This window comes from Ursus arctos, unplaced genomic scaffold (genome assembly GCF_023065955.2).
Source record: "Ursus arctos isolate Adak ecotype North America unplaced genomic scaffold, UrsArc2.0 scaffold_36, whole genome shotgun sequence".
Classification (NCBI taxonomy): domain Eukaryota; kingdom Metazoa; phylum Chordata; class Mammalia; order Carnivora; family Ursidae; genus Ursus; species Ursus arctos.
Window position 1 is genome coordinate 8,025,769 of NW_026623050.1, and position 12,637 is coordinate 8,038,405.

The 12,637-nt window shown below is 52.9% G+C and overlaps 1 protein-coding gene across 2 annotated transcripts in view; it reads right to left on the bottom strand.

The window, feature by feature from the left end:
* Positions 1-12,637, bottom strand: part of PLA2G4E (phospholipase A2 group IVE) — a 59,155-nt gene that overhangs the window by 14,852 nt on the left and 31,666 nt on the right. For both annotated transcript variants that reach the window (XM_026479949.4, XM_048218400.2), the window contains exons 3-10: positions 7,672-7,808; positions 5,585-5,716; positions 4,656-4,696; positions 2,579-2,621; positions 1,683-1,746; positions 654-814; positions 465-554; positions 49-86 (exon numbers count right to left, since the gene is read on the bottom strand). In XM_026479949.4, the coding sequence (XP_026335734.2) occupies positions 49-86; positions 465-554; positions 654-814; positions 1,683-1,746; positions 2,579-2,621; positions 4,656-4,696; positions 5,585-5,716; positions 7,672-7,808 (706 nt within the window). The remainder of the gene's footprint in view (positions 1-48; positions 87-464; positions 555-653; positions 815-1,682; positions 1,747-2,578; positions 2,622-4,655; positions 4,697-5,584; positions 5,717-7,671; positions 7,809-12,637) is intronic.

The window sequence follows — 12,637 nt, forward strand, 5'->3', positions numbered from 1 at the left end:
ACGCCCTAGGTTGAGGAAGTCAGAGGGACAGACAGGAGGGTACTTTACCAGGGTGTAGACTTCATGTGTAATTCACAGTTCTCGCCCTGGGAAGGGAAAGACAGCAGCTTTTCAGGGATGACAATTTAGAGCCAAGTTGTCCCAAGCAAAGGAGGGGCATCTCACCACACAGTCCACCCTGGCTGACTCAGCACACACACGTGCACACGCATGTGCACGTGCGCACTCGCTGCCCTCATCTCCCCTCCTGGCTTGCCTCTATGATCCTCAGCTCAGCCTCTACACATTCTCTTTGGCTCCACAGCGCAGCCCGCAGTCTCCTACCCCACAAGCCTCCTCTGCCCCACCTGAGACAGCCCCCCACCGCGTCACCTCCGCCCCATGCCCCCCCATCTCCCTCCCACAGGAGCTCCGGGCTGTGGGCTGCGCTGCTCAGGGGCTTCTTCTCGCACCCCGGCCCTTACCACCGGCAGGGTGACGGTCTGGCCATCGGGGAGGCAGTCAAGGGGCTGGCGGACAGGGCTGTTCTTCCTGTGTGCACAGCAGCAGCAAAGCTGGAAGGATGGGCGGGTTCTGTGAGGGGGTGAGGGGCTCCTCTGGCAGCCCCGCCTGTGCCAGTCCCCTCCACCACCCCCACCGCCACTGTCTCGTACCCCACGGCTGCACTGGCTCTTGGGCACGTCCACGTGCATGCAGGGCTGGAAGTACTTGGGGTAGTGGAAGCAGGCTGGGTTTGGGGGGCAGGGCTCCTGGCAGCACGAGACGCGTTGGGTGTGCTCGAAGGACTCCTTCACTGTCACCAGGAGGTCCTTCACTGGAAGAGAGGACAAGAGGCCTGAGCCCCTAGAAGCCTCTCACTCCTCCACCCTAGCTTGGACCAGGAGAAAGCCAAGCTGGAAGAACCCCCGGGATGGGGATTTAGAAGCATCTAGGGCACTGATTAAAACGCCTCAGAGTTTCATTCTGTAGGGCTGGGCAGGGTCCAGGGATCTGTATTTAACGAGGCTGTGTGTGATGCGGACAAATGAGGTCCCCAGCAAGCCCTGAGATGTTGAGTCCTCTGGACTGGTCCTCTTAGATTCTGCTTCTCCGGGAGGTGTCCTCTTAGATTCTGCTTCTCCGGGAGGTGCCCTGCATATGCCCTCACCATACAACCAGTTTGGGGGTGCAGCTTCTTCCTCCCTCCCTCTCCCATGTGCATGCAGCTGCCCTGCTCTCCTCTCTTGGGACGGGGCTGGAAGCCTTGCATGGGTGAGATGGGGTGGAGCGGTGAACAGAAGTGTCTTGTAACTGTGGATCTCTTAGGTCCCTGCTGGCCATAACATGCCAGGACCCTCTGTGGGAAGGGGTACAGCTAGAGGGGCCATGGGTGCTGTCAGCGCCCACCTGCCCTGGGGCTGACCACTGCACCAGACCAGGCATGCAGCACCGCCCCTGTGGGCAGAGTGGGCCGTGCTGTGCCGCTGAGCCCAGCCCAGGGCGCTTGTCAGGCCTGAGAGGTTCTGAGGTCCCATGGGAGCTTGGAAGAGCAGGCAGAGGGTCCCTACAGAGGGTTCATGACCCCTGAGGGTGAGGTGATCCCAAGGAGCCCCGGCCAAGCTCAATGGGGACTGAGCCCAGGGCAGCTGTGGGAAGAAACACTGCCCACCCCCACCCCCAGCAGAAGAGGTCAAAGGACTCACTTTTCCTGCTCTTCCTCCGCCTCCTGCATTCTGCATGAACCTCCAGGCAGGAAACTTGCCGAGACTGCAACAAGGGAAGGGAGGGTCAGTCTGAGCACCAGCTGCCCCTTCCCTCTGCCAAGCCAAATGGAGATGAACCAGGGGATCGATTCAGCACTAGTCTGATTTTGGGCCGGCTCCAGGAAATGATGGTGTGCAGATCACATTTTCTGAACCCAATCAAGGCTTGTCATCTCATTAAGAGATGGAGTATTTGAAAATGAAGCTGTCCTGAAAAATCTAGGCTGTATGGTCATCATTCACTAGGGGTGATGTTCTCAGCTACACATCAGGGATGGAGGCTGATTGGTCCAAAATAAAAAGAGGCAACATCGCACCGTGAGCTTTGGAATGAGAACTTCCAATAAAATAGTCTTCTAAAAGTCAGATTCTCTTACCACAGCCTCCCCAAGACTGATTTCTGGGGGAGTGATCTCCTCGAATCCTGAGGCTTTAGATGCATTTAACTGAAATATCTGTACCGATAGCTGAATTATGAAAATCTTTTAAAGCACTGAGCTGGTAGAGGAGTTGGAGCCGGAGGGAAATGGGACAGAGGCTGAATGTGGGAGGAGGCTGCTTCCAAGTAGGTGCTTTTATTGGGGGGGGGGGTTCCCAAGGGGAGGGATGGTCCTTGTGGGATAGGGGATGCTGGGCCAGGGTGATGGATGCCCCAGCTCCCGCCTCCCCGGAAGCAGGGGCCTGGCCCACCCGCCCAAGCCCCTGTTGGTCTGCTTTAGTTGGTCTGACTCCTGGCAGGCTCAGGTGGGCTGTGTTCTCTCCCACGGTTCTGTTCCCCTGGGAGCAGCAGCCAGGTGTGGCCTCCAGAGCTACAGGAACCTGGAAGGACAAATTACCACCAGCACGCCATTGGTGATGAGGCTCTCGGGTGGAGAGGGACTGGAAAAGAAAGGGAGACTCCCGGTCAGTTATGTCATTCTTGCTTGATTTCTCAAGAGGTGTTAAAGAACCTATAGGGTCAATAATGAGACGGCAGAGCCTCCCTGATCCTTGTCAAAAATAGCAGCTTAAGAAACCTTAGATCGCGGGGCGCCTGGCTGGCTCGGTTTGTTAAGCCTTCGCCTGTGGGTTAGGTCACGCTCTCGGGTCCTAGAATGGAGTGAGCCTTGCATGAGGCTTCCTGCTCAGTGTAGAGTCTGCTTCTCCCTCTTCCTCTGCCCCAACCTACCGCTCGCTTGTGCTCTCTCTTTTTCTCAAGTGAATAAATAAAATCTTAAAAAAAAAAAAAAAGCAACCTTAGATCTGTGGATTGTCAAGGAGAAAAGTAGCATACATTTTAAACAGAATAGGAAAAAAAAATCAATGTATAGGTTGGAAGGAGGAGAAGAGTTCCTTTTTTTTTTTTTTTTTTTTTTTTTTAAGGATAACTGTTCTATAAATGCCCTGCCAGATGCCCAACTGTGCTTTAGGGCCAACTATAAGGAGCTGTGAAGATGAACAGGGGGCAGGAAAAGGCCCGAGCTGGCCACCTAGAGCAGATGTGAAGAGTTCTGGAGGCAGAAATGACCCAGTCTCCTTTCCGTGCTTTATTTAATTCATGCATTTAACAAACAGTTCTGACCCAGCCAGAGAGGGGCCTGGTGCATATGAAACGTCTTCATGCTATAAAGTCAAGAATATCAGTCTCCAAGGTTACAATTAGCCTAGGGGAGTCTACAGCCTCCCTTGCCAAAATTAGGCCCGAGATGATTGCGTCTCCAGATCAACTCTAACTACCAATTTCGACATGTTTCATTTTGTAAGCTACAATGAATTTTCCCCCAAGTCTTGTTGAATTAAGAATTGGAGGAGAGAGCCCAGATGTTCCTCAATGGGAGACAAAGTTGGTTTTAATTTGTTAATCAGCCGTTGATGGGAAATGAGACACCCCAAAGAGTTCCAAGCACCCCTAGGGTAGAGGACTCTCTTGGAGTGCAGTTTGACAAGCTTTCTTGTTCTAGCCGCTGCCTCTCACCCTCCCCCCTTTTCCTGGGCTGGTCCTAAGTCCAGGGGCTCAGCCCTAGCAGGGCTACGGAGAGGAGTTGGCTGCCCAATCACAAGGCACGCTGGCATCCTGAGCAGGCTTGTCCCTTCTCTCCCCTTCTCTCTTTGTCCTCTTCTCCTTATCTTCCAGCTCTGGGGCCAAGTTCTACTCAAGTGCCCAGCATAGTCATATCTCTAGGTCCCTGGGTCATTTTCCTAGTTGAAAATGATGGGAAATAACCCCTCATGTTGGACCTGAGCATTTCCTTGGTTGTGGTTCCAGAGTTGGCTACAGAGGGGGACAGGCTGCTTCAGGCCAGGGTTTGGGGGAGGTGTTTTTTTTTTTTTTTTTTTTTTAAGATTTGATTTGAGACAAAGAGAGAGAGACAGAGAGAGCACGAGCAGGGGAGGGGGGGAGCAGAGGGTGAAGGAGAAGCAGAAGCTGAGCAGGGAGCCAGACACAGGGCTCATGGGGCTCCATCCCAGGACCCCGACATCATGGCCTGAGCTGAAGACAGACGCGTAACCCACTGAGCCACCCAGGTGCCCCTGGGGAAGTTTTGTTTTAACCATTCAGGGTCAAGAAGGAGACCCCCTGGTCCTGACCTCTTTCTCAGCCTGGCCTCTCCAAGGCCCCATCACTGTGTGGCAGGAATTCTTCCCAGAGGCCACTCTCAGGAATGCAAGGGAGCTGAGGCAGGCAATTTGGCCAGAATTCTAGATCTTTGAAGCAAAACTGTTGTCAGTAGAACAAGATGAGTAGGGGTGGGGCCCAGGCACCTACAGCATTTAGAAGACCCCAAGTGATTCAGAGGCACAGTGTGGGGTGCCAGGGGTGAGAGTGGGAGAGGGGAGGGCAGCAAAAACGCAGACTAGGCTCTGAAATGCCTGCCCGGAACCACTTGGGAGTCAGGACCATGGAGGGGTCCTAGGGGGCTGGGGCCTACTCACCTCTCCTCCAGCAGGAACTCCACCTCCAGCTCTTCCATGCCCTGGCAGAGGGATAAGGGGAAAGCAGCTGTGATCTGGGGCTGCCCCTGTCGCCCCAAAACATGTCCCCTCAGCTTCCCATTGCTCTCCTGCCTTCCCAAGGGGCTCAGCACCTTGGGCAAGGGAGAGCTGAGATACCATCCCCAGCCAGCTCAGCTCTGAAAGATAGGTGCCCCTTCCCCCATGTATTCCTTCACACCCCTTGCTGTGTAACTTCAGGAAGTTGTGACTTCATTGGACCCAAATTCCCCTGCCAGAATGTAAGCCAGGCAAGAGCAGGGGGACTCGTCCTCTGCCGTGTCCCCAGGGCCTGGAACGGATTTGTTGAATGATTGAATTGATAACAGCATGGTCTTTTCCAGCTCTGATGTTCTCTGATTTGCAGGTTTTCCCTTCTTTACCCTCATCTGTCCTCTGTCCCCTGGGCTATCTCAGCAGCAGGACTCTGAGGGCAGAAAGGGAACCAACAACTCCATCTCCATTTTGTACGGTGAACAGTGCTAGGGGCCTTAATTATGTGTCCTTCTCATGTCTATTTGTCTTTCTTCCCACCTATTTCTCCTCCTCCTAGCGATCCATATTCCCGTTCACCCACTCCTTCATTAGGCCTGCCTCATGTTTGTCCCTCTGAGGTTTTGCATTTCAGGCCACAACCACCCTGTGAGGGAGGCATCACCGCTGCCATTGGACAGATGAAGAAACAGAATGCAGAGGAATTACACGCATTCTGCGAGGTTACACAGCTAGTAAGCATAGCACTGGGACTGAGCCAGCGGTACTGTTGTTTCCTGACCCGGCGACACAGAGAGAAGACCGTAGAGTGGCACCATGGACATAACCAGCTGCTCCACATGAGGCAGGAGGCTGAGGGCCTGCACACCAGCACCCACCTCTGGGTTGAGTGGGAACTTCACGTGGGTTTTCTTCCGGAAGCAGAGTTTGGTGAGGTCATAGAGGATTGTCAAGAGATGGTCATCTGGGGTCAGTGTGTCTTCATCACAGACGCTCAGCTCTAGCACGTTCTAGGGGAGAAAGGAGGGTGCAAGTCTGGCTACTGTGCTTGCATAGACCCATTTTCCTAGCAAGGAGGTGGGTCTGAGGGATGGGGAACAGCACAGAGCTCCCTGCTCAGGTGTGAGAGACATCTGTAGAATAATGAACTCAGGGGGGATAGTGTCTAAACTAAACTCCTTTCTAACTCTCTGAAGACTTCCTGACCCTCTGCTCTGATTCTCCTGGAGAATTTTGCTCTTTTGCAAGATTGGCAAGGGCCTGTGAAGAGTGAGGGATATCATTTCACCTGGGGGAATAATGGGAGGCAGAGGGAGGCAGAGCAAGCAAGACCCTTGCCAACTCACAGACTGTGTTTAGCACTGGAGTCCCAGGAGCTAAAGACAGCCCATTAAATGCTAGAAAACCCAATTCAGGGAAGGTAACACCTTAATGTTCCAGGGAGGTGATGTGGCAGATTACAGGGATTCTCATACTTGATGGGCTTGGGGTGAGGTGTTTAAACTCTATCTTCTGATTTATCAGCCCCTAAAGAGGTCTCATGGGTGGTCCCAAAGCTGCATGTCAAGAGTTGAGCAGCTACCTGACATCTGGCTGAACGCTGAGGCCAGTGGTTTTGGGTGACATGGATTAGCCTCTGAGGTCTCTTGTTCCAAGGACCCTGGGAGATGCAGGTTGGGGCTGGTTTTGCCTCTTTGGTCCTTATCAGGTTGACATAACGTGGTCTGAGGGTTCCTTACTGAATATGATCTGTTGACCTTGGACTTACTAAAAAAACAGACATGCCCCAGAACCAACCCTGTAGATTCATATGAGCAGCCCCACAGATCTTTAGACAAAGGAAGTTGAAATTCTGATTTCAAGATGGCAGACTGAACCCATGCCAAAATCCCCCTTCCTCACCAAAACCATAAATATGATAGAAGAGATATTTTTATAGTAACAAATATAAAGCCCCTTTAAAAAAAAGATTATTTATTTTTAGAAGGCGGGGAGCAGGCACGGGCAGAGGGAGAGGGAGAGAAAATCCCAGGCAGACCCTGTGTCAAGTGCAGAGCCTGATATGGGGCCCAATCCCATGACCCAAAGATCATGACCCGCGTTATCATCAAGAGTCAGATGCTTAACTGACTGTGCCACCCAGATGCCCCTAAAGCCATTCTTGAAAGCAAAAAAGGACTTATCATGAACCAGAAATGAAGAATCACCCTAAAATATGGAAGCAGTAAGCTGGAGATGTCAGGCCTCAAGTGCCCCAAGACTGTGATTGATACCTCTATGATGAGGCCAAGTTTGTTTTAGGAGCATTCTGCTGAGGGGGCACCAGGGTGGCTCATTCGGTTAAGTGTCTGACTCTTGATCTCACAGTTGTGAGTTTCGGCTCCACGTTAGGAAAAAAAAAAAAGCACTCTGCTGTGGTGGTCACAGCTCGGTATGCTCAAGGGAGAATTCTCCAGCAGGGGAATCACTATATATCTGAAGAAGGCCGACACCATGAAACAACAGCCCAACAAATTAAAGAATAGACACTCAAGGAGTTAGAAATAATAAAGCCTTCTAAAAAGGAGTTAAGATAGGGAAAACCCTCTGGCTGGAATTAGACTGGCCTTGGACCTAGTGAATAGAATGGCCCTTCCCCACCATGATTCTCCTACTTGGAGAATGTTCTGCAAACACACTTAGTTTTGCAGCAAGAACCACAAGTTCCAGCAACAATTAGGTAGAAGGACAAGAGAGAAAGGAAAGAAGGTAGAAGGATAAGTAGACTCAGAGGGACAAACATGAGGCAGACCTAATGAAGGAGTGGGTGAGTGGGAAGATGGGTGGCTAGCAGGAGGAGAAGTAGGTGGGAAGAAAGACAAAAGACAAAAGAAAGACACATAAGCAAACAGAAGGACAAGCAGGCATGGAGGGGAATAGAAATGTAGGCAGGGCTGACAGACACATAGTGTCCTCTGAGTCTCACCTTCACTTGGCTCTGGATCTGGAAGCTGAAGGTTTCATTCCACTCTGGGTTCGGACAGTTGGAGATGGTCCTAGTCCTCAACCTCTCATGAGAAGCGGTGGGCAGCCAGAGGCTCACAAAGCAGTCTGTCTGGCTCACTGTCCAAGGAAGACAAGGGTTGGGGAAAAGGTGGGGAGCCAACCCGGGTCCAGAGAGGAAAGTGGAGGGTCAGAAGGAAACTTCAGGCAAGTCACTTCCAGAGCAAGCCCTTGTCTCAGCTTCAGGCCTTTGTCTCCCCTCCTCACTCATGGGTCTGACTCTCCAAAGGCCTTTGTCCCAGAACCCCTGAGAAGGCCACAGCCTGCAGGCTAGGCAATTCACAGAGGGGGATTCAGATCCCACTGGTCCTCTCATGGACACGGATGGCTTCTGGCTCTTTTCAGAAGCATGCCAGCTCTCTGAGCAAACACCTCCTAGGTTGGGACAAGGTCTGGCTACGCAGTTTTTCCTCCGCCAGGGGAAGATCTGGAGGATGAGCCCCACAGAGTCCAGTTTAACTCTTGCCTTAGCCTATGCTACCAAGTAGGGCTCTACTCTTCCTCCAGGCTGCTGAGAAGCAAGGGGACAGAGTCTGCTGTGAGTCTGCCCAGAGGGCCAGGGTGGGAAAGGGCTTGGGTGGAATAAGAGTTTAGGAGAATCTAGAACCACCATTTACATAGGACTAATGTCCTGACTGCCAGGCTCTTCATACCCACACTAGTCTCCCAGCAGGAGGCATATGACCCACGAAATCCTCACATCTGCAGCCACGTGTTTTTTTTTTTTGTTTTGTTTTGTTTTTTGTTTTGTTTTTCTCATTTGAAATGAACAACCCAAGGGCAATGTTGCTGTATGGGCTCTGGAGAAGGGACAAAGGATTTGTTCTTAAAAGGCCCTCCCAAAGTGGAAGAAGGCCTCTCAGGTCTTCTGGCTGGAGCAGCAGAAGGCATAGGGGTAAAAAAAAAAAAAAAAAAAGCAGCCTAGCCTGGCTCCCTCCATTCTAGCTGGGAGGAGGGAGGAAGAGGTGCTGTGACTGCCCTTGTCCCTCTCCTGGCAATCTGCTGGGGTGATTCCCAGGGTCCACACCAGAGATGTAGAAAATGGTGTAAGTCAATACAGTCCCCAGTGTCAGAGAATCCCCTAGATGGTGGAGCCGGTGTGAAGATAAGGGTTTTATTGTAGTACGACTGACCCAAACTAGTTCATAGTTGTTAGTAGTAATGTCCTGTGAGAGTGAAACACAAGGTGTCCCCCTGGACTGACTAGTCTCACGTTGTCACTCCACTGAGAACACTACCAGAGCTAAGAACCACTGTTTGCATCATGAGCATCCCAAGATTCTGATTTCATCTCCAACGTCTGATGAATCTTTGAGGGCTTGACATTCAGTGAATTAGAATGCATGGCCCTCCTCCCACTGAATAAAGGTAGGATGACACTGCCTTTTAGAGGTCATAATCACTTAATCCAGACACAAAGAATGACCAAAACCCAGAGGAATCTAAGAAAATGATGACCTCATCATCCCCACCCATCCCCTCCATGCCCAACCTGCTCCTCCTCGCCGTCAACTCAGGTGGCCAGGCCAGACATCAAGTATCATCCTTGGCTCTTACATGACGTCAGTTTAACTCTGTTGACCTCTCCAGCCCACTCACTTCTTACTTGCACTGCCACTGCCTTGGTGCAGGCCACCATTGCCTCTGCTGCCACTTCCCGACTGGATGCCGTGGCTCCTGTCTTGCCCTACTCTCGTCTTTTGTCTCAGGAGAAACCAGGGTGATCTTCTGAGAGCTGATCATGTTACTTCCAGTTTAAAACTTTCAGTGGCTCCCATCTGGCCTCCAGGATGAGTCCCAACCACTCAACATGGCTGCCTCTCCCATTTCCCCAGCCTCAGCCTCCTCCTTCTACTCTATCACCCAGCGCCTGCCCTGCCACCAAACACACACATATGCACTCGCGTGCACGCGTATATACATGCACACAAGCGCTTGCACTCACCCTCTAGACTCCAGCCAAACCCAGTCACTTGTGGGTCTCAGAAGTGCCATGCTGTCTTGCCATTCCTTCTTCCTAGAGCACCACTCTCTTCCACTTTCACCTCACCCTTCCCTTGGCTAGCCCCTTCAGGTTTCAGAAGGAACCTCCTCTGGAAGCCTTCCCTGAGTCCCCGAGTCTTGGCCAGGTGCCCCCCCCCCCCAGCTTAGGGTCTCTGCCCTTCTCTTGGCAGGACACTGGCTGTACTGCCCCACAGTGCCAGTCAGAGCATCTGTCTCCACTGCACCCTAAATGCTGGGAGGGCCTGGAGACCATGTGTCAGCACTTGCTAAACGTTTGCTGAATAAATTGAATTGAAAGGAAAAGCCCAACTTCCTGCTTGAGAGCACTGTATCAAATTCTGGGCTGAGTCACCACAGACATAGGTAAGCCACTTGGATCTCTAATTGTTCTGCCTATAGGAAGACTCCCCAGGGATCTCCTGGGACCCCCTCCATTGGCTTTTCCTGGACACCGGCCGTTCCTCCTCAGCCTGAGACACTCCCCTCAGGTCTGCCTCCTGTAGAGTAGGAAGGAGCCTGTAGGCAGGGGCCCCACCAACCCATTTGCTTAGCATGATTTGATCGACCCTGTAAATGCCCCTTTGCCTCTAAAATCCCTTTACTATTATCAGTCCATGCCTAAAATTCTCCCATTAAGCCTAGCAAATAAAATCTCCGTATTTTCAGCCTAAGGCTTAAATCTCTAGGTAAGATAAAATACCCCTGGAGGGACAGGATTGATCAGACACCCACACACCCAGCATTGATCTGTTTTTCAGTTCTTTTCTGAGAGAGCTCGTCCCACCGCTCTCCACGAGGTTGGGAAGGAGAGTGCAGCCGAAGGAGGGGAAGTTCTGGGGAGGGAGAGGCGCCTTGATGGCGCGAGGCCAGCAGGGGCCTGGAGGATGCTCTGGGGTGGGCATCAGTAGCTGACTAGAAGGAGAGTGACAGGCGCGCTGGCAGTGAAGAAGGGTTAAGCAATGCTGACCCAGTTCTGAGGATTTCAGGGACTGCAGGGGATTTCCTAGGCATAGATGGTTCTAATCCTGTTCCTCCTGGAGTGACAGAGGGCTTGGTCATTTGAGCGACATGCCTCCTTTCCTGGAATGTGGGTGGCAGAGATGACTCAACGAGACCTACAGATGTTGAGAACACTATCTTCCTAATACCTCTGGAGACACCTGTCTCACGTCCCTTGGGGTTCTGGTTTGAGTTTTAACTTGATTTTCCCAAGAGGAATAAAAGCTCTTGGCTGCTGGGAGGTTCCAGGCGCACTCTATTCAGTCCTGGCCCAGGACTTGGTGAAGCGTTCCTTGACAAGGGAGTCATCCCCAAATCTCATCCCTTTCAGGCTCCTTGAAATCTTAGGAAAGTCAGATACACACTAGAGGATTGAACCAGAGGGCAGCTCATTTTTGATCCAAGCTAGAAGGAAACAGTTTGAGGCAAGAGTAATCCAGGACCCAGAAGACATCAGGATAGTCGCCAGCCACATCAGGCAAGGTGGCAACAGAGCCCAGCCTAGGTCCCCTGTGGGGTCTACACACAACATGCCCCAGGCTGGCACCCCCAGATACCATGTGTGCCTCCCACCCTGTTCCTCAGGGGAAATGAGGACAACATAAACAACGAGGGGTTCCTCCAAGGGGACCTGGAAACCTCCCAAAGGCAGCCTGCGTGCCAGAGGGGCTTGTGGGGAAAGGGAAGAGGAGGGTAGTGGGTCAGACCTCAGCCCATTTGTCCCACTGCCTGTTCCCCCATTCCCTCACCTCTGGGATATGCAGGGGACGGGTGTGGCAGAAAGAGGCTTGGACAAAGAAAAGGTCTGCACACACAGGTGCAGGCATGCCGGGAGAGTGTGAAGCCTGGGTGACCCTCAGGGTTGGGACGGACACACCTCAGGAGTGGAGACAAGTGAGGGCAGCTGTGGGCGTGTGCAAGCTGTAGGTATCCCGGGGGCGTGGAGAGTGGGTGAGCACTGCCCAGGGGTGGGTGAAGTGTCTGAGTGACCCACTGTGGTATGGCCAGGAAAGGCAGAAGACATGGCCAGGCCCTGCCCAGGGAACACTTCTCCTCAGATCACTCTCCGGTGGCCTGGGAGGCCCAAGAAGCCCGAGAAGTCCCTGGCTCTCCCACCAGCCTCTTGGCAGAGCCAGGCCCACACTGGACACTGGCTGACATGGGGTCTAGACACTTGCCTTCCGGGGCCCCAGCTGGTGTCCTTTCCGACCCCTTGGCTTTCCCTCAGCCCCAGGGCCCTCCCTCCTCTGCCCTGCACAGTCATGCCTGCATTGTGGCAACAGTTTCTCAGCAAGTGTGTCAGCCTCTCCCCACCTCTGCTCCAGGACAGTCTGCCTCACGCCTCAGGGAATCATGCAATCCCTTCCTCAGGAACTCGGGTGCCCTGTCCCATGGCTCCCCATCCCTCCTCTGCCTGGCCCCAGCCTCCATCTCCTGCTTGTCCCCTGTACCCCTCAGAGTCCAGACCTGGGATCAAACACTGCTTGCACCTTTAGGCAATCACTAGCCCTCCTGTGCCGAACGGGCCTCAGCACTGCCCTCGGGCTGTTCAGAGGAGCAAGCGTTGTTTGGCGGCTGCCCCCGCAGGTGCTCGCAGACGCCCAGTGGCTTCTGTCCCTCCCTCAAGACGGCCTCTCCGCCAGATTGGGCTCCCAGGACCTCTGGACGCTCGCACTCTGCCCTTCTTGGACGCCGGGCCCTCAGAGCAGCCTTCCTTAGCCACTCCCGGCTTTCAGTGTCCTCCTCCAGTTCTTCTTTTAAGATTTTATTTATTTATTTATTTGAGGGAGAGAGAGAACATGAGCAGGGGGTGGGACAGAGGGGGAGGCAAAGGGAGGGGAAAGAGTCTCCAGCAGACTCCCTGCTGAGCGTGTAGCCCAACGCTG